Source organism: Streptopelia decaocto (genome assembly GCF_964273445.1).
Source record: "Streptopelia decaocto genome assembly, chromosome: 13".
Lineage (NCBI taxonomy): Eukaryota > Metazoa > Chordata > Aves > Columbiformes > Columbidae > Streptopelia > Streptopelia decaocto.
The window spans coordinates 14294163-14316000 of record NC_138668.1 but is presented as its reverse complement, the minus strand read 5'-3'; the positions used below and the strand labels follow the sequence as shown (position 1 = coordinate 14316000).

General features: G+C 40.3%; 2 protein-coding genes across 4 annotated transcripts in view; one reads left to right on the top strand and one right to left on the bottom strand.

Annotated features, from left to right (window-relative positions):
• Nucleotides 1-21838, bottom strand: part of NDE1 (nudE neurodevelopment protein 1) — a 337987-nt gene that overhangs the window by 269962 nt on the left and 46187 nt on the right. The window lies entirely within an intron of this gene.
• Nucleotides 1-21838, top strand: part of LOC309445560 (uncharacterized protein) — a 52865-nt gene that overhangs the window by 17960 nt on the left and 13067 nt on the right. For 2 of the 3 annotated variants that reach the window (XM_082064502.1, XM_082064500.1), the window contains 20 exons: nt 59-415; nt 954-1310; nt 2365-2715; nt 3607-3738; nt 4654-4803; nt 5261-5377; nt 7021-7194; nt 7909-8119; nt 9782-9948; nt 11279-11391; nt 12439-12517; nt 13118-13255; nt 13987-14149; nt 15419-15540; nt 16439-16579; nt 17578-17691; nt 18084-18212; nt 18702-18863; nt 19954-20118; nt 21171-21336. In XM_082064502.1, coding sequence (XP_081920628.1) covers nt 59-415; nt 954-1310; nt 2365-2715; nt 3607-3738; nt 4654-4803; nt 5261-5377; nt 7021-7194; nt 7909-8119; nt 9782-9948; nt 11279-11391; nt 12439-12517; nt 13118-13255; nt 13987-14149; nt 15419-15540; nt 16439-16579; nt 17578-17691; nt 18084-18212; nt 18702-18863; nt 19954-20118; nt 21171-21336 — 3508 coding nt within the window. The remainder of the gene's footprint in view (nt 1-58; nt 416-953; nt 1311-2364; nt 2716-3606; nt 3739-4653; nt 4804-5260; nt 5378-7020; nt 7195-7908; nt 8120-9781; nt 9949-11278; nt 11392-12438; nt 12518-13117; nt 13256-13986; nt 14150-15418; nt 15541-16438; nt 16580-17577; nt 17692-18083; nt 18213-18701; nt 18864-19953; nt 20119-21170; nt 21337-21838) is intronic. The other variant, XM_082064501.1, reaches the window with a different exon arrangement.

Sequence of the window (21838 nt, the reverse complement as noted above, 5' to 3'; positions counted from 1 at the left end):
GGCCCGATAGGAAAAAAAAAACCACACCTTGACAACAGTTTTTCCTTAATTTTTTCAGACTCCAGCAAGAGTTTCACTGAATGGTTCAATATTTACTGGCAACTTTACTGCCACCTTCTTTGGACACGTTTCTTTTCACGACATGTTTGCCTGCCTGCAGCTCCATGCCACCGCTAACATCCAGCCTCATTTAGAACTTGATTTCCAGCATTCCTGGCCTTGGCTTCAGACTCTGGGAATTGCCAGAGAGAACCAGGTGAAGGTGTCAGCCGTGACAAGTGACAAGTATAAGGGCGTGCTGGGTATTGTCCTTGGGCCTTGCAGTTTGAAAGCTGATGGAGAAGTGAGCCTGGCATGGAATGAAACAGCTGCAGAATGGGTACTTACTGTTAGGAACAAGTGTGTCAGTCTAGAGGTAAGCCTGGCTTGTTTTCTGTACAGCATCATAGTCTGTGTGTTTCAGATCATTAGTAAAGGACAGGTTTGGCCATTGAAGTTGTTCTGATGGAGGAATGAGCGAGACCACTGGCAGAGGGAGTGTGTTTGAAGATGAAAATTTGGAATAATGTGATGGTAGATGTTACCGCCATTTCCATTAAATAGTTGCTTAACTATAGCTTTTTAATGAAAATAAACTTTAGTCCTAGAACCTAGTGAAAAGAATGTTATTTCTATTAGAAATTGTGGATGTTTTCTTTGGGGTTACAATTTTTTTCTTCTACAGTACTGAAAAAAAGGCTCTTGTAAGATTTTTTTTTTTTTCCCCCCCATTTTTGGTTTCTTTTTATGATCAGTTTCTATTTATGATTCCTCTGTGAAACAAGCTGTTTTGTATGGTCCTTTCCAAAAGCATTTTAGTTCGGAAAGAAGAAATGCTTTCTCATTAATTAGAAAAAAATTAGAGAGCTGCTTTACCTTGCATACTTTAAATAGTATCATCTTTTCTGTTGCAGAGGATGGGATTGCCTCAATATGCAGCCTTTGGCGGCTCATTTCAGCAGAACATCTGCAATGTTGGCTTGTTGATGAACCTCCAGTGTGATGGCAGCACAGTTGATGCGCAGATAGAGGCTGCCTGCGAACACAAGTATACACTCCAAGGGACGCTCAGGCACTCGGTTCCCTGGCTGAGTCAGCTTGGGCTGCCTTTGGAAAACTCTGTCCTGTTCTCTGCAGCCACAGACTCCACCACTCAGAGTGTCTTGTTGCTGCAGGCTGGCAAATGCAAACTCAAGGCAAGAGGAGATCTGTATATTCAGAATAAAGCTGAGTGGACACTGGAAACAGAAACAGAATGTCAGCTTCTGCAGGTAGCTCTTGCGGGCTTTTAAAGAGATATTTGGCATCAAATGCAGGCCATAGAGGGTTTTAACTAAAGTAACAATGTTTGAGTGTTGGAAAGCCGCTCTAAAGACACACCTGCTGTACAGCATTGGCAAAGAAAGTGTCTCATATATGTGTAGGCTGGGATTAGTTCAGTCATTGCTGCTTGTTGCCTTCACAGACCAAGACTGCCCTCTAAAGCTGAACAGTGGTTTTAGTCTGAACTATTTGTCAAAATATATATTCTCTGGTCTGTCTTTTTTATCAAGTAGAACTTTTGAAATGTCTCTTTTTTTTTTTTTTTTTCCATCCAGCCTCACCGACTACATTTAAAAGAATGATTGTTGTGGATTTAGGGATTATTTCCAGATGTTCATAGGCATTTATGTTTTGCTTTCAACTCCTCAGCTTTAACTTCTTCAGCTAAAAAAGCAGCAACAGAAAAACAAAAATGACAGGAAAGTGTGTTATCCATAGTGAAGAGGGAATGAAAGCCACTTAAAGTATTTAAAATAGTAGATTTTTCAGTATTTTTACAAATACTTTAAAAGAATGAGATGGTACATTTCATTTGGGATGTTGCACAAGACAAGCTTGAAATTTTAATATTAAAAAAAATAATCCTAACAACACCAGGTGGAAGAATATCTGTTAGGCCTATTCTTTTTTGTGGGTTAGTTTGTTTGAAAATTGAGATTGGTCTGGTCTGAATGAAGCAGAGGATATTCAGTAAACTTTGCCACTCTAAAGAAATAGGCATGTTGTATTTTTGTAAACGTAAAACTTCACATAGGTACAGAAGTTGTAAATTTTGCGGGGCAATCCTAAGATCTTCCCTCAGACCTCCTTCAAGCAGAATTGCCATCTTACCATTGGGAAGGAGAAAAATGGCAGTGCAGATATCATAGGTTTTGTCTCTGATATTGTAATGTAGAATCCTCTTTCTTGTATGCTAAAGGAAGAAGAAAAAAGACTCAATACTGACTTATCTTAAAGTGTATGCATAATCCAAAGGGTTTGTTTTCTTTTAAATCTTGGTAGGATCTCAGTATTCCAACTCAGTCACGGCTCACAGGATCTTTTCAGAAAGACAGTTGCCGAGCAGAAATTGTCTGTGTCCTTGAAACAGAAGGCAAGACTGCCCGTCTTGAATGGAGAGCGGAGTGCAAGCCAAAGATCACACTGGAAATGCAATTCAGGCATGAGCTCCCTCAGCTGAAGGACATCCCAAGGGAAAACGAGCTGTCCATCACTGCACAAAACCAGTTAAAATATCATCTCGGAATAGGAATGAAATCAGGTGCTTGTGAGCTTCAAATGAACGGGGACTTTGACCCTGAAAAGAAGCTTCAGTGGAAAATGTTAATTGAAAACAAATGCCAAACCATTCAGGTACTGGAAGGAGTATTTTTTTGCTTTACTCTTGAATTTATACATCTAAGCCAGGATCTTTACACCTGCTAAAGTCAAAAGAAAATAGTCTAATGACTTTAATGAAGAAAAACATTCTCCTTTTAATGTTACGTTGTATTTTTGCAGTCAGTCATTCAGTGTATTTTTGTACGGTATAACCCAAATTTTCTATGAATCAGTACCTACAGTTAGTGGACTTGCTTGCACTAGCTGTAATGTATTTTTTTAAAAGCAGGGCTGAGAAATCTGCAGGGTTTTAATATTCAGAAATAATTAGTATTCAAGTGAACGTGTCATCGTTTGCAGTCTGGTCTCATTTCTGCATTTCCTGTATAGACAGGAATGGAAGGGACAGCAGAAGTGTACGGAAAGCTTGAGAGAGATGTTATCACAGAATGATCTGTGTGTTCAGTGTGCAAGTCAGGGTAAATCTGAATACACAAAGACAAGATTCACCTGCCTTCTTCCAGAAACAGAGCTGCCATTATGAACCTATGTATGCTGTCTGCTTTCACTGGATTTATGGATGCTTTGGGCCACTGGAGCAATGCCAAGCATCAAAAATTATTAATAATTGAGTTTTCACTTAGGCAGAAAGAGCTGCCATGTTGTCCTATGTTCTGTTTATGCTGGCTCACTTATCAAAAATATGCCAGGCATAATCAAAATAAAAAAGACAAGATGTATAAAATGTAATAAAAAGCTGTCAAGATTTCTGAAGCATCCTATAGGATACACTGCCTGATGTACTAGATGTACACCTAGGTGCTGTTAGAGCTACTTATTAGGAATAATGAAGTTCCAGATGTATAGTTTATTTGATCTGTGGGTAAGTGTATAAGTGGTGAATTATTTTTTTTTCTTGGACAGGATCTTGGAGCACCAGTGAAAGTTGCTGGTTCAGGCTATGTTTTGATGGAGAAAATGAACCTGGATTCCCAGACATTGATCACTGTTGATGAAAGTAAATTACAAGGACTCCTTCTACTAAAAGTTACTGAGGTAAGTATCCTGCAGACTGTTAGACTGCACGTAAAAGTACTGAGTGACATACTCTGAACTGTCTTATTGGAAACAAATAGACAAGCTTTAGTAGTAAATGCCAGAATAAAGTCTTGGAAAATCTGGCACCTGTAATGTGCAGTAAAGCAGATATATAGGTTAATAGAATACAGATGCTTCCTGAATCATTTCCTTGTTGTGCTCTTTCTGTGTACATATTTATTTTTATTTATATTGTACTATTTGATGGTCCCTATGTGGCAAACGTGACAAGACAAGCAAACCCAGAAATGCTGATCTCACTCCAGGTACTCCAATATAACACTCTTCATTCATCGTGAAAGCATACAGCAACGCACAAGAAGAAAGAAGATGTGATTTGTAGAGTCATCACTGTGATTTACATTCCAAAATAATAGGCAGCGATTAATTGGGACGCTGCTGTTTGTTCCTGCAGTAAAACAACAGCACAGGAAGGGCTGTGAATCTCTTGCTTGCCTGTTGACAATTGCAAGTTTGGCTTCTCTGGTTGTCAGTGGGGGAGAGTAGAGTACACACACAAGTATCTTCTTCCTTGTGATCATTGACTTTCTTGCCATAACCAGTAATTTCTGTGTATTTCTGTTTTGTCAAGGAACAGAAAACTAGTGTTTTTTTTTTTTTTTTTTCCACCAGAGAGAAACATTTACACTCTTTTCCCTCTTAGCTGAAATATATATATTTTTAATCTGATCTGTTACGCTTGATTTTTTTATCTCTTTCCTGGTGTAACTTCCTTAAGTTCATTGTGATTGTTTTTTATTAGTATTAAATGTAGGATAGGCAGGTTTGCTAAATGTCTGGTTTGAGCTGTGTATTGTGGCAAGCTTTGGGTTCTACACACACTTTGCTAAATATGCTGTGAAATATTAACAGGAAAGACAAGAGCTGGATGTGGTGCTAACCCATAATATTCAAGGAGCTGCTGACATTGGCATTCCCATGAGGTTGTTAGTTGATGTTGTATCAGAAAAAAACAGCGACTTCTATAAGAGGCTTATTCACTTCTGTGTGAACAGCAAGCAAGTAAGTGTCTCCTCCATGTTAGGGAGATGTGAGCTGAATGATTTGGTAAATACTGTTTCTTCAGTTGAAACAGCCGTGCATGAGGCCTTACAGGAATACTCTGCAGCAGCTCGTTTGGTTTTAAAAGTCTTGACTAAATGAAGGCGGTATCTTTCAGCCTCTCCTGTGCAGTTGCTTCTAGAAATAAATGTGACGTCAGCAATGATCCATGACTCCTGTTTGCAAACTGTATTAAACCTTTCTTAGCACGTATCTTCATTTGGAGCAGCATATTCCCTATTACAATACAAAGTTGTGACTTATAAAAGTTAGACAATTCTTCACCATAAATTTTTCATAGTTTTCATAGTCTTACTCTAATGTGTTGTTAGTACAATAATTACAGTTAATCAGAGAAGTCTCAGTATCAGAGATGTGCCACAGTTAACTTTTGTCTTATTTTATTTGGACTGAACAGATTACAGAAGAACTGAGCTTTGTCCACAAGTTGGATGTTGTGTCTCTTAACTACAAACTTACTCATAACATAGAGGCACTGAAGACTTTGCAAATAAAAGACAGGATTGACTTGCAGGTAAGTTATCAGACAAACAGGGAGACATGAATCCTGCCTGGAATCACACCATGATGGAAGCAGAAGCTGTAGAAGTCAGATGGCAAAGAAAATAAAGTGTAGATGTGACTTCATGCGTTTGCTATTTAGGTGGAATTTTTGCCTCACTGTCAAGGAGGGTAGAATTTTATTCATTCAGTTGTTAACTTTGGCATCTTTATCATTCTTTCTGTGATGCCATCATGCATAAGATCATAGCATAGCTTTCAGAGTTGCTTCATAATACTGCTTTGCTTAAAAGCCAAGAATTATACAGGAGAAAAAGCTTGTTGCTACAAAATATAGCCCAATGTAGCAGGTGCAAACAGGAAAGATTGTTTTCAATGTTTTAAAATACAATCTAACCTTCAGTGAAGTACCCTTCTGAATTAAGGTGTCTGTGTTGTCACACCACCTCAGCTTTCATTCTCATTTATAATTATTTCTTATAATGAAGTGCTCTTCTTTACCTAAACTCTACTGAAGTTGGCCCTTCCTTGCATTTGATTCAGTTGCCAGAGAGAGCAGCAGTGTCTTCTGTCCTTCAATATATAATTGGAAGAATGGTGGAGTGTTCATCATGAAAGTGCATTGCAGGATATGCAAGCTGTAATTTTTTGTGCAAAATCAATGGCCTGGGACATTTGAATTTTGTACCCGTGCATACAAGGACTATCTTGGAAAGAGCTGGGATAAGATGGGCAGAGAAGTGTGATGGTGGTAAAATGAAGTGTCACTCTATAATGAAGAGGTAACAATGAACAGGTCACTTCCTTGCTGTACAGATTGTACTCCTGAGTTCTGTAACCCATCAGAAGTGAAAGGAAGTTGGGGAAGGTGCTGTCTGTCTAGGTGGAATGTGGAGTTGGAAAAGCACATTGCTGCTTATGCTCCTGGTGCAATAAGATTTTCCTGAATTTGGTTGTTGTCCCAACATACATGGCTTGTGCTGCCTGCTGCTGTTTTAAAGCCGTTTATGTGTTCTTTTTCTCCCTCCACCCTCTCCTTCCTGCTCTCTTTCTCTCTGTCTTTTTATTTTGTCCCCTAAAGCTCAGGGTGGAGGGCAGTGCGGATGCTCGCTTTGTTCCTGATGGCAGTGCAGAAGCTCAGTTTGTTCGTGAGGGGTGGGGAGAGAAGCTTGCTGGATCACAGCTTTCCATAGGAGCAAGAGCCGAGCTTCCAGCGTGCGCTGCAGGAGGAGGGCAGGGCCTTTTAGCCCACGTGCACAGTCTGATAGATCTGCAGTTTACCCTGTGCAGACCAGACACAGCTGAGTACTGATACCATTTCACTGTTTACATTCCAAATGGTATTTTCATCCCAGACTCTGACTAACTGTCCTATTTTTTTAATCTGAGATACACAAGCCTACAGCACACCACCTACTCTTTATTAATCATATAGCTGCTGGAATAGGATTAAGGTATGGTTGTACTGGAGAATACGTGTTAAATGTTGCATTTAAAAATAAGACATCTGTAACTATGTTGTGTTATAAAATTATACAAGATTAATTTTTTTGACACATCTTTGAGATGGTACTGCCTGAAGCAATGAAAGAACCCTAACAGGAGCTTTACCTTTTACAAAGCTGCATTTTCACAATTTACCTTTGTTGCACGCAGGCCATCTTGAACCTGAAAGTGATCAAGAGCTTTAGTATGAAAGTGCATTATGGTGCTCACCTAACAGTTCTTGAAGGACAAATCCAGGAGTTTGAAACAAGCACCAACATAACTGGGAATTTCCATCACACTTGGCCATGGCTGCTACAAGCCAGAGTCCCATCATCTTTACAGGTAGTTTCTTTCTTTTTTTTTTTTTTTTTTTTTTTTTAATTAAAATTATTGTCCTTTATTACAATGTAATAGCCCATGGCTTGAATGAAAACTACTGTTTTCTGAGGTACAGAATGGAAGCTGAGATTTTTTTGATATATCAAAACTATGGATGGCTAAAACCTGAACTAGTGAAATAGGAAATTTCTTTTTGACTGCTTTCTGGACCAGATTATTGCATGCTGATCAGTGTTAGTACAGTGTGCATTGATATTGTAACTCTACAGGAGAATAGTTTCAGCATGTTGTATCAGGAACTGGAATATTGCTCCTATGTTCTTCAGTGAGAATTCTATGCTTAAAGAAGTACTTCTTTAAGTGCTTTTTCAGGGAAGCGTTGGAGTACCTACTATGTGGTAAATATTGGGCAGTATGCATGGGTCAAGGATCCTTTATATAAAGGGAGTCATGTTTTTGTGGGATAAAAGAGAACCTAATGAGAATTTGACAGAAATCAATGAGGCTGCTGTGGTTTGAAATTCATTCAATTGAATGGACTTCGTACTGGAAAAGTCATAGATGATTAATGAAAGGCTAAGATTTTTTTGTTAATGGATAGATTTTTGCTGTAAGTATAGACTAGAGAGAACTTCCACTTCCATTTTTCTTCTGTTTTAAAGTTAAGTAGTATTCAAATGTCGTTTCAAGAACCTCTATTTACATGTCATTTTTTAGATTAATGTGGTTTTTCAAGGGAGAAACACTACTACTCAAGAAAGATACATGCACATTGCAGCTGGAGAAACATCAATCACGTACGTAATCAACTCCTATGATGTTGGTCACCAAGTGGATATCTTTTGCCAAAGTGTCCACAGCAGCGAGGCACTGCAGGCGTCTGGCTACCCCAAGGCGATCACCTTGCTTCTCCGTTTACAGAAATCAGGTGTGTACCTGCCGTTCCTTGCCAGGTTCTTGCTATATAATAACTCTTTGAGGATGTTTCAGCTCTTCTTTCAACAGCTTCAAACTGACTAAGATTTGCTGACAGTAACTAAAAAGGGGCTTTTTCTTTTATGTAAGTAAAATTGTCATTCTTAAACTGCATCTGTTATTAGTTATGTTACATTTCTTTTTTTAATTCCAGGAAAGATCTCATGTGGTAACACCTGGTAAAACAAATGATCCCCAAGATCATAAGAAAAGATCATAAGAAAATAAGATTCCAATATCACACAAAAGACCTTGTTACAGAGCACAAAAAATGTGAATTCCTGTTTAGTTTAAAGTGGGCTTTGAAATTAATTCTAAATGGCTTTTGTTGTTTAAAGTGTGGAGAGGAGACAGACCCATCCTGCATAAGCCAGTCTGTCCTCCAAGCTTGCCCTGACGTAAGTCCTACCTGCACGTCCCTCAACTGCAGATTTACATTGTGCCCACACAGGAGTATATTCTTGTTGAAAAAAGCCCATCAATTGTGAGAGCACCAAAGAGTAGGAATTACTGAGGTGGGCAGGCACTGAATCAATAATAATGTTAGTGGCACCATCTCTTTTCACCCATTCTGAAAAAAGCAACAGGACAACAGGTGGCTTTTCACAGTATCACAGTATGTTTGGGATTGGAAGGGACCTCAAAAGATCATCTAGTCCAATCCCCCTGCTGGAGCAGGATCGCCCAGGTGAGGTCGCACAGGAACATGTCCAGGTGGGTTTGAATGTCTCCAGAGAAGGAGACTCCACAACCCCCCTGGGCAGCCTGTTCCAGTGTCTGTCACCCTTACTGAGAAGAAGGTTCTTCTCAAATTTAAGTGGAACCTCTTGTGTTCCAGCTTCATCCCATTACCCCTTGTCCTATCATTGTTTGCCACCGAGAAGAGCCTGGCTCCATCCTCGTGGCACTCACCCTTTATATATTTATAAACATTAATAAGGTCACCCCTCAGTCTCCTCTTCTCCAAACTAAAGAGACCCAGCTCCCTCAGCCTTTCTTCATAAGGGAGGTGCTCCACTCCCTTAATCATCTTTGTTGCCCTTTTCAGGCTTTCAATGACAGTGGTCACAGTGTGGTTGCAGACATGTCTGGAATTTTGTCTTCTCTGTAGAGAATTTTGGGGTTTCACATCTCTCATCTCATTTTTATCTCTTAGCAGTCTGTATTTATTTTTTTTTTTTAATATGAAAAGCTGGTAGGAAAGTGGGGGAAAGGCTTCCACGTCATGTTTGAGCGGTGTTGGTCTGCTGGAGCTGGAACAGAAGGAGTCACGAGAGGTCAGAACAGCTTAGAGCTCTTCTCTAGAAGACGTGGCTACTCTTGCCAAGTGCTGCAGTTGGCTGTACAAGCTCATCCGCTCTAGCTGCAAAACCACATTACTGTTGGGAGCTCACTTGTCACTTGTACGTGGGTACACAAGCTCTGTTAACTTAAGACTTCATATGTTCAAGGATTCCACCATCCACAGGCCGAAGCGCTTGTCATTCTGAATAGATGACTTTGTCACAATGAATGTTTCAAACCAAATCTGGCTGGATTGATTTGATGTAGGCAGTACTGAAATACCTTGAAAATGGGCCCCTCAAAATGGCATTATTTTGTTTTTGTTATTTAGAAAACAAATCCAAGACTACCTGTGAAATCCAATATGATGACAAAGATATAACTGTGACTATGGATGTTGACACAGACTTTCAACTCAACGGTATATTTGAATTTGTGGCGGAGGTGAAGCACTCAGTATCACTGCTCCATCATCTGGGACTTCCCTTCTTTCTTAAGGTAGGTAATAAACCACAGATCTTTCGTTGTGCTTTGATTAGAGCTTTTATCTGAATTACACTAGTGTATATCCAGAGTGCTTCCAGCAGCCTCACTGAAATTACTCCAGGTTCATACAGGTGCAGATGAGAGGTGATTTGGTGCAGTTTAACTGAATCCTTGTTTAACTTAAATATGCAGCTAATGCTCTGTTTCCAAGGAAACTGAGCGGGTATTTCAGGATTAATCACTTCAGAACAATAGATTTACTGTCACTTCCTGGCTGATATGCCTTACTAAGACTTTTGGTAGAAAACAGCTATCCTTTATACCTAGGGAATTCCTTGGCTTCGTTAACCCATTTGTATCATAGATACCTAAAAAGTTTTGGTGTTGAATAAGCAGAAATAGATTTGTATTCCAAACTGCTTGATAGGATCAGCAAAAGCTGTACCTGCTCATCCCTTGGGAGAAAAAAGTATCAGTTGAAATGTCTCCCTCCCTTTTGGAGGGTAGTACAGCACATCCGACTCATCCATGGCCTTCTCTTCAGATAAGAGGCTAAGTAGCTAGGATACAAGATTAAAGACTTTTCTGAAAACAAACATTAGATTAATATTCAACCTGCATATTAAGTGTGTTTCAAGGGAATATTCAATGCCAACATTTTATTGAAATATATTAGATATATCCCCTGCTTCTTCCCCCTCAATCTTTTGTGAAATGTCTTTCATCCTCTAAATGTTTGAGTGAAAAACAAAGAAAAACAGAGCTAGTCATTCTTTTGGTGCCTTGTCTCATGTGTAAGGTATGTGTGTAGTCATGGGACATCAGAAATCACTGTTCCCACAGACTTTGCCAAACACACCACGTGTTGATATTTAAGTGTGGTGCTTATCTTCCCCAGAGGGATTCTTTAGCAGTTTCAGGATAAACCTGTAGATGAGCTCCCAGCTGTGGGAGGAAGAAAATACCCTGGAGTAAAAGATTTGTGGAGCTCCGTTTCATCAAAACAAGGAAGGAAAGGCAGTATCTTTACAGTATATGAAAAAGAAGAGTGAAGGAGACAAACAAGAACCTGTGGCTCTAGGCTTAAACCAGATAAGGATACATTGAAAGTAAGGCTAATGTTTGTCAATAATGCAAGTGACTATGGAAACTCACAGGAAAAAAAAAAAACAAAGCCATCTCTTGATGCTTTTGATTTAGGTCTAGAAAGTATCTAGAAGGCTGTATGGACGATAAACTTCAGTCAAGACGCTGGTTTTAAGTCAGTCAAGAGACTGCTTAGTTTAAGTGAAATGCTGAGTAGCAGCTATGGCACGTGATTTGTTTATTTCCTCCCCCCCAGATGACAGTTCAAGAAGTGCTGACTGAAAGTGAACTTGAAGGAGCTCTGAGGCTGACCTGGGAACGGAACACGAACTTCTCCTTTGTCATCAGCAGGAAAAAAGATCATCAGGGGTAAAAGGGTCATTCTGAGCACTTCAAAATTGTCACGAGGCCACTCTGATTCTGTGGAAAACATTACGGGTTTAGTCACCAAAGCACTGGTGAAATGGATAACAAATTTTTGATGAAGTGAATAGTCACACCAAACAGTCCATACACCTTGGGAAGTTCGCGAAGGGCTGCGGAGAGATTCCCCTCCTCCCAGCTTGGGCATGCTTGGCTTTTTGCCTGACCCCACAGCACCGAAGCAGCAGACAGTGAAATAATCCATAAAACTCTAGCAAGACAAGTACTTAAAAATATACCTTAACATGACATAACTGTTTAAATCTTAGTACAGCGTTTTGGCACAGCTGAACCTTGTAAAATGATGCAGACTCACTCTGTTTTCTAAGCTGATATCAGTATGGCTGTATCTTCTGTGCTGTTTTCTCTATTTTTCTTCTGCCTTCTAAAAATTTTCAAAGTTCTTCGAAGAAACAAAGAATGAATAGAGTAATTCTTTACTTCAAAAGTGTCTGAACAGAAATATTTGGTATACCTTACAAACAAAACTGTAGCCTTTTGAGGGTGTTTAAGAGGCGTAATATTTTCAGTCTTGGGGTATTCAGATATTTCTTAAGTTTCCAGCAAAAGACCTTTGCACTGAAAAGTCTTGTAGGTTGAACTCACTATGAATTGTAAATTCTAAGTCTGGAAGCCATGACACTGCTTGCAAAGTCAGATTCCAAAATACCTATTACATTTTTTTAAAAGCTAACGCACTTCGTGTGGCTACTAAATGACTAGCCGAAGTAATCTCTGATCCACTGGGCCACATTCATCCCAGGGTGCATGCACAGGCTTTCCATGGAGGTCAGAGGTGGCTTTTCCGTTTGTCCTCCTTTACCTTTGTGTGAATGCATCAAATAATGTGGGCTGGGTGCGTGTGCAGTGGGAGTTACTGCAGTTTGTAGCTCTAAAAGCTGTGGCAGACTCCGGGGTTTCTCGGATAACTTGTGCCCTCACCGAGAGTGGACTTGAAATACTGTTGAACAAAAGTGTATTTCTTCCCTCTAGTGAAGAGCTGAATATAAAAGCACTCCAGACTCATCCCTTCCTACAGCACTTCCCCAGTGCAGCAGAACTCTCTTCTAAGGTAACTGTCTGCAAGTTATCATCACATACATCATTGCAAATTGGACTTGTTTAGTATTTTAGGAATCAAGCTGCATTATTTCTAGTACTAGTATCTCTGACCTTGTTGTTATTGAGGATGTTCAGGTTTTCAAAGATGCTAACAGTCTCAACCTACTGGAAAGGATTTATTCCGTTTGACTCTGCATTAATTGTGACTTGTAGTAGATGCCTCTCAGGAATGGTTTTTATTATTCTGGCTACTAAGAAAAGAGAGACCGGGCAGAAATAGGTTCTGGATATTGGCCGTTTGCAGTGCAGAAATACCCAACAGCAAGGATATGCAAGGAAGATGAAGGGGGTTATTTGTCAGTTAAATGCAGCACAGTTACTCCTGCTCATGTAAAAACTAATTTCTTATGCATGTTATTCAGTTTATGCTGTTTTGTAGCCATGCCTTCTATAATGTGAATGTAAGGGAAAATCAGATCTCTCTTAGGTCCTCAGGACCATAATTTAACATACTGTACGAAGAATGTGACCACAATAATTATTTTATCTTTCTCTCTTATTTCTTCTTCTTTTTTAAAAAAATAATTTTATTTTATGGGAACTTGAAAAGGTAAATTATGATATGAGTGAAGCAAAAGGCAAACTCTTCCTCAGGATGGAAAAGAGGGATTTCAATGTGACAGCCAAGCTAACTCTCACTGGAACCAGCTACACTAACGTCATTGAAATAATCCAGACCATGTCCCAGGTTGGTATCACCAGCTCAGACGGCAAAAGCTGTGACATTTCTAGAGCATGGCTGTGACGTTTCTAGAGCGCGGCGTTGAGGGTGGTGGCTGCCGGACAGTGAAGGTCAAATGCAGCCTCAGTCACTGTGAGGTGCTTTGCCCTCGATTTCTCCAGTAGCGTGAGCAAACATTTGACTGTACATTAGTTGGGTGTCCAGTGGTATAAACTGCTTGGTTTGCTCCTATAGACAAAACACATATATAGGATATATAGGAAATAAATAATATGTTACAAACTGACCAATTGCCAATTTTTATTATGCAGGTACCACACATAATGGTTTTTCTAAATCAGGAAGAAAAGATGTCACAAATAGATACTATCGTTTGTGCTACCTGCTGGATTTATTCTGTTATAGTGGGGCTCTTGATGTTGTAAGAATTATTCAATGACATAGAAAAACAGAAAATCAAAATATATAATAAGGAAAGACTAGTGTAAAGGGGATACTAATTTTTGTATCTATGTTCCATTATGTGTAATGACTTACTGTAGAAATGAAGTCAAGTAGAAACAAATTGCTGCTTGTACAAAAGCAGTGGGCTTTAGGGTGTCATTGTACTCTACCTTTTATAAATGCATTTCTAAAGCTAGATCCCATAGGACTTTACGTTATCAAAATTACACACTTAGGTTTTAAACTTTTCAGACAACTTGGAATTTAATATGTTCGCCCTCTTTTGTTTTTAGTTAAAAATTCTTCCAAGGCAGCTTGTGTTCCTGACTGTTTACCAGAGAGGCAACAGAACCCGTTTGCTGAGGCACATCGCTCTGTGGGACGGCAGAGAGCTGAAGGTCACAGGCACTTACACGGGGCTCTTCCCAAGGCTGCTCGGAGCTCACGATGTTCAGGGTGGGTTTCTCAACTCTTTTCCCAGTGTTGATAGCAGACTAGAAAATAAACTAAACCACATAAAACTTCTAAGATCTTATTTGCTTTAAAATCATGATGACTCTGGCTGTTAGAAACATCCATTTCAGAACACTGTTTCTGCTTTCTGGACATGGAATGTAAAGCTTAAATAAACTTCAGTAGTGCCAGGGAAAAGTTTGGCCAGAGTGAAGTCATCAACAATTTAAAATGTCCAGTGTTATTTTACAACAAATTTCAGAAGTGTTCTGGATTATATGAAACATTTGGGTTTATTTTTATATTTGCTTTTGAGTATTTAATGAAGAGCAAAGTCCAAACCTAGTTTTGGACTAGACACCACTGGTAAACAGAGAGCTCAAGTATTGCAGCTACTTTCTAGGCACAGCGCTGGGATCCTGGCTGGGAGGGATTCAGCCTCAAACACCCAGTAACCCAGTGGTCAGGGTGGCTCATAATAAATGCAAACCTCTCCCAGTTGATAGAAGGAACGGGTTTTGAGGTGACCCACGCACAGATTTGTCCTTCAGTCACTGCACTAGACATATAAACAGACACATCCCACAAATAACATTTTTTCTGAATGTTGCCCAAGTGTCCCTTTCAATTTGGAGTATAAAAACATTTCAGTTGAAGTTCATTTTTGTTTATTTTTCTGTTTTCTTCTTCCTTTGTGTGTTTTTGTCCCTCATGGATTTAATTTTTTTTTTTTTTTGTTACCCATTTCTGAGGTTTTTTAAAAAATCGTAGTAAATTCTGTTACTCTGCTGCACTGGGTACTGCAGGGAGCTCTGGTCATGCCAGCTGCCACCTTGAGGTGCTAAACCCTTATTTTAAGGCTGCATTATCTGAAAATAACTGCCCACACTTATAGGAGAGTTGTAAGCTGTTCCTCTTCTAGTGCAGGGTTATCTCAGCTTCAGAAAGATTTTTTTTTTTTCCTGGATGTCTTGCTGGAAGTTTCTTTGGGTGTAGATATCAGTCTTTTGATCTTTGCAGGTAATTACTGTTTTGCTGGGAAATAAAGGACTCCTGTTTTCCCTTACATTTCGTCATGTTTGGCAGAAATCATCCCACTGAAGTCATTGTGGTTGTTGTGGGGGGTGGTGTGTGTGAGCAAAGACCATGTTTCCTCCGGGAAGCAGCGGTTGCCCTGCTGCCTGTGGAAGAACATGTCCTGTGCCTGCATCAGAAAATGAACAGTCACGATTTGTGGTGGGGAAGACTCACTTGCTTTTTTTTTTCTTACAGTGGAACTATTCCACCCTCTCTCCATCCCTTTCCCGTGGCATTCCAGGGTCAACTTACATGTGAAACATTCAGCACGCAGTCACCGGGATGATCTTACTGTCATCTGGAATGAGAAGGAGCAGGTAGGTACAGCAGCCCGGAGCATGTCAGGAGAATCACAAGAATATCAAGTGGGGATTTTTGCTTGTTTTCTTTAAAAAAAAGGCATTAAGCAAGCAGGGGAATTCAAGTAGGAGGTAAACTGTTCTCTTTGGATATACAAAATGTTATGATTATGAAAGATGAGCAGCCAGTATTCTTGTTTGAAGTATTTTCAGGCCATATGATTTGTTTTGTTTGCAGTGACCCCACATGTTGCTGCATAACCAGAGGCAATGGCCTGTGGCTCAAAGCACCGGATAAAGGCCATTCCCAACACTCTCAGACTCTTAAGGCAGCTTTTGAGAGCAGATGGGAAGAATAAAGCAAAGGAAGAAATAACCTCACACTTATTTATCTCTCTTAGATTTTGAGCAGGATGAAGAGCCTCTCTGTTGCACGGATGTGCTGTGTTTACCCGCGCAGAAGTGACACATACCTGTGCTTCACATTTTCAGCATTACTGATTCCATTGAAGATCTTTTGTATTTCATTCTTTCATTATCCTCTTTATGAGTGAGAATGACAGCTTTGGCACAGTTTAAACCAGTTTTTGTTTTTCTTTAAGTCAGCATTATTTTTTAAAAATAGCAAAAAAGAACTAGGAGAACTTTGGTTAAATTGACTTCCAAATGTGGTTAAATACCGAAGCTATCCGACTTGAACTAACTCTGCCATCTTTGTGTGTCTGAAATGCAGCACCTTGGCTGAGTATTACATTTTTCTCTGAATAAAGACAAAAGACAATGTATAAAATATGTTACCATGCAGAAACAGCAATGTACCTGCAAAAATAATTAGAATTTCTTAATTTCTTTGAAAAGTGCTAAAATTCCAACATTTACTTTAGAACTTCCTTTTGCATCTGTTGATATGTATCAGATATCAGCGTCATCTTCTCTGAAGTTTGGAAGAGAGGTCACAAGGTTCAGAGCCACTGTTGCCCACCCCTTTAACTACACCCTGAAGCAACTGGAGGTCCGTGCCCTGTCAGAACAGAGAGGCAGGAAGTACAACCAGCAGGTGAGATCGTGAAGAGGCTGCAAAATCCAAAGCTGTAGTACTGTATTTACTGTTAGCGTACCTTTCATCTCAAAGGACTGCAGAACTAGGTACTGTCCTGAAGAACATAAAGAGCACCAAGGGCTCCTTGTGTCCAAACCACCAGTGTTGTTTCCCTTTCTAAGCATAACTGTCGCTAGCTGGCAGTATCTGTCTGCACATTTTAGCACTGACCTGTTTTGCATGGTAAGAAGCCATAAGTGCATGAGCCAGCCTAGCAATGAGAATGTTAAAAATGTGGCAAATGTATTCCACAAAGTGATGAACAAACTCCCATTCCGCAAAAATTCTCAATTTTTGGAGTATATAGGAAATTGCAACACAATTGTGAAAATACATGAGACTAGAAAGGCTTTAAAATACCATTGTGAGGTGCACTTGCAAAGCACGTATGAGAAAAAGAGGAAGAATTCCACAAATCATCCTTCAAGATCAAAGACTACAGAATATTTTCTGTCTGAAAGTGCACTGCCTGCCCCAGGCACTCCAGCTGCTGGGGCTGGAGAGGTTCTGCTCAGTAATAAGCTGTGCAAACTCCGCCGTGTTCTGTTTGTTCATCCGGAGCCTTTTTGGTACTTAGTGGTGCCACAGAGTGCTCTCAGGGTGTTTCACTACGTAGTCAATGTGTCTCAAGTGTTGTATTCAGAGGAGTTCTCTTGTAGCGTCATTATTCCACTGGTGTCGTTAATTGCTGTGCATGATAGACCCAGTGCAGCTTCCAGAGGAGATATCAGGACTTCTGTTGCCTTGGTTGTGAAAGTGCGGTTTCCCTGCATGTTTGCCTGAGGCCTTGAGCTTCCAGGCCGCCTGGAGTTCCATGGCGTTATAACATGGTTCTGTCCCAGGTTTAATTCTTTTTTTCTCCACTGGGTGGGGATCATTCTGCTCCATCACCCTGCGGGCTCTTCTGCTGGTTCTAGTCTTGCTTCCCTGGCCAAATCCTTCTCTTGTGGTTGCAGCTGCAGCTGGCAGGGAATGGCGGGCAGCCTGCAGACATCCAACTGACCCTGCAGGACAAGTCCAAGAGGGACGTCACCGCCTGGGCTGGCTGTGTGACGCTCGCTTCGGGTCAGGTATGAGTCTTGGAGTCTAAGAAGGGATGGGTGTAGAGAGATTTCTGGGTTTGAGTCTCACAGAATGATTTTTTTTCTGCACTTGTTGTGATATAAAAACCTTTTACTTCAAGTCAACCTTCTCATGTCTCAGAGGAAGAAAAATACAAGCTGTGAAGAATTCTGTTTCATGTTGCCAGATCTGGTTGTATTTGGGATGCAGCTTTTCCTCAGGACAGAATCGGCAACCCCTCGGGTTTCTCAGTAGAGACTGAAGCAGTCTCTTATGGATATATAGACCTTTCAGGGCTTCTCACAGACATGTAGTTTCACCCAGAAAACATACTTCTCTGGCATATGCCAAACACAGTTTTTAGAAAATTACTTAATGCCTTAATTTTTCTCTCTTCCAGCTTCAGAGAGTGTTGAGTGTAGAACACATGCACGCATGTGGGTCTCTAGAGCAAAGATCAGCATCGTTTAACGAATATCTAGATCTGAACTGGGATGACAAAAAATTCAAACACAATCTAACATATGAGGTAAGAGAAGGTGGTTGTATCTGGTAACTCACCATTTTTATGGGAGATGTTCTCAATAGATGGGATTTTATTTAGTTTTATATGGAAGTTTGAGTGGATTTTAAGAAAGCTCCTGTAGAGTGCCACTTTCTGTGAAATACCATTATTTCATTTTGCCTTTTACATATCTCTCTGCACAGGAAGAAAGCTAAATGTAGCATAATTAAGAAAAAATTAATTTTTACAAGCTAGAGGCCTCACTTATGCCCTTTAATTTGGAAAACTGTTGACTTAATTCTGTAGGACAGGGACCAGAAACTCTGCTGATAAGCCAAAACATTGTGAGTGGAAGTGCTACATTTTGGAAATGTTACATTAAAACCCTAAAGCTACCAGAATAAAAAAAAGACAGAATGGGGACAGGATGGGGCTGAGAGCTGGGATGGGACACAGAGGAGTGTCTGAGATTCTGTTGTCATGTTTTAACTTTGTTTTCTTGGTTCATTGCAGAGAAATCACTTCTTGTATCCTGATAAATTTCAGTTAGAAGCTGTTCTGGAAAATATTTTCCTGACCTCATGCACCAAACAGAAGATTCTGGGTAAAACAGAAACAAACTACTCATCTTTCCTGGACTACTACGTGAGCTTGGAGTTCTGTGACCTTCCAAATGTAAGTCTCACATAAACACATTGAACCTACTTCACTTTAAATGTAGTTACTGATTTGGAGATGCAGTTTTCCTCAGCTGCAACTTTTCACAAGAATTGCCATACTCTGTAACTTAATGTACTGTAAAAAAACAGTGTCATTTACTTGGCTGAGGCAGAAAGGTTGTGTTTGCCACTGTAGGATATTCTATAGGTCCTGTTACAACCATAAACATTCCCCCTTCCTCCGTGTTCTTGCTTTCCTACTCTTCTCTCAAAGGTCTTTTAATTTCCTCTTCCTGAAGAACATGAAAACAGGCTCATGAGGGATCAAAAAGGAAACTAGAGAAGAATAGGAGTGCTTTCTTTCCCCTGTAGGTAAAAGTTTACTGGTTTTTATGGCTGCTCTGCTGTTAGTGATAAATTTTTGGACCTTAGCATAACCTTCTAGTTGTCATTTATTTTTATATTACACACAGAAACCAAAGACCCATCCATGATCTTCCTTAGGTGCATATTGGACCCCCGAGTTGCCCATTAATATTCACAACAAACATAAAGCATGGAACTTGCAATAAATGTGGTCTCTTCCCAGTCCTCTGTGGCTATTACGCATCTCAGCTGGATTCCTCGTTTGCTTCCACACACCTCGTTAGCGATGGGCAACAGCAGCCAGAGTTCGATGCCAGTGAAAACTTTTTGCAGGACCAAGATGTGTTAGAGGCTGTTTATAATGCTAAAATATACATGAGGTCACTTCAAACTCAGGTGCCTCTTTATCCTTTTGGATCCTTTTCTTCAAAGGCATCCTTCCAAATGCCTGGCTGGAGTAGGTGGGGAGTGTAAGAACAAAGAAAAATGCACGTGTTTGAATAAAATATATTGCAGCTGTTGTCACTGAAGACACTTTGTTATACCCCAGAACATGAAGGTGTAATGAAGACCATGCTGTGAGAAGGAGGATGTGCTGGTTTCTGAAAGTACAAGTTTTGTTCATCGCTTCATTGTGTAATTTCATGAGAATGCTAACATTGTACAACCTCTCACTGCTTTATGCAGAGCCTATTTCTTTGGAAGAATTAAGCTTTAATACCTTTTTTGTTCATACTTAGGTAATTGTTTTTTCTGGAAAACACCAGCTCAACAAAGATGACATCATTTTGCAATCGGAGAGCAGATTCCACCTTGCTGGCCATGGGAGAGATGAGGGGTTGATTGGAGTATCCTTAAAAAATCAGAGTACAGCTGCTGTGAAGAACTATTCTTTGGAAATTGAAGTGAGTTTTTATTTTATTTTCGTGGCACTGGGTTTTGGGGTTTTGTTTCTAAGGCCTGATGCCATCTGTCCTGCAAACTGATCAGGTGCAGCCAGGCAACACAAAATACTCCTGGTTTGTGTAGTTGTGTTTTTAAAGGAGCGGTTATGCAATGCACACGCAGTGTGATAGGAGAGAAAGGAAGACACCAACATTAGTTATCTGCAGAGCTCAGGGACAAATACCGTAACTGTGTATCAGCTGGAGTATATAAGTTTTAGGAGGCTGTGTGTTATTATAGCTCACCATCTTCAGCACGACTGCTCTGTTTGGTGAGGCATGTGTTTTTACACCATAACAAAGGACAAAAAAAGGAAACAGAATGTGGGACTCACACAAAGCATCATTTTCCAGGAAAAAAAATGGCCTTAAGAAAGGCACAGAACAGCTAATACGATGCTCATCCTGATGCAAATCTCCTCCTTTTTCTCTCCCCCTCTATTTGCCATTTGCTCTTAAATTTCTGTGAAATGAATAAGGTGGAGAAGCTGATAGTGGCAAACAGAGTGAGACAGAAAACTAGTATGGTCAGCACCATCCAAACTCTTAATTAGGAGCAATGTGGGTGGTCAGTCATAGTTAAATGAGACAGCAGGCCACCCCTTACCAAAGTGATGATTTAATTAGTAACAGGCTAAGACAAATACTAAATTATTTTTCCATCCCTTTTTAGAAAGGAGATGAAAGAAGTATCGGCTGTCTCTGTTCTTTGTTTTGGAATACATGGCACAAACAAGCAGCCCCACAGGGAACGCAGAGTCTGTTTCTCTCCCTGCTACCATTGACATTTTGTCCACAGCCTCGTGCTCTCCGGTCCTTCGGCTCATGACCAATCCTCCCGATGCTTGTGCCTCTCTGGAGAGCGTAACTCCTGTGTCGTGCACAAGTGTTGGGAAACATTTTCCTCCCCACTTACCTTTCCCTGGGGAGCACTGACATTTGAGCATCATCTCTGAACATTTATTAATTCTGTGCGGTCGCTTTGAATAAATGTTTTTCCTTTATGGCTGCAGTTCAGAGCCTTTGAAGATATTTGGCTGGGCCTGACAGGAACTGCTGCTTCCTCATCCGTTCAGAGCCAGATCCTGGTGGAGGGGATTATGGATCAGAAAGAGAAAGTAAAAGTAGCTGCTTCGAAAGGAAAGGAGTGTTTTCAGTGCTACATGGGGTATTTGAAAGGTATGTACCTTCCCAGACAACTCTGACAGTCGTATGATTTGGTTTTAGCTGGTCCTGTAAGGAGCAGGGAGTTGGACTTGGTGATCCTGTGGGTCCTGTCCAACTTGAGGTACGTTGGACAGATTCCATGAGTCACAGCTGTCACTGGTGTGAAGAGGTGGGCAGAAAGGGTTTGTGTCTCTGGTGCCAAGCTAGCTCAGTTTCATGGCAATTCCAGCCGTGATCTTTCAAATAATGAAAAGCTGAAGGTCAAAGCTTGTTATACAAACGTCAGCTTGGGAGACATTTGAATGATTACTAGCCAGGGGATGATTATAATAGATAGTGATCAAACGTAGGATTCATTTTGATTTAGCCATCCTAAAGTTTTGTGCCTCATTTAAGAGAATTGTTACATTCCAATTCCAATGAAGGGAAGGAGGCTGACAGCCCCATGCTGAAACCTGTATATGAAATATAGGATGTGGGGAATCACTCTCTGCAGGGGATTCTCTCAGTTCTG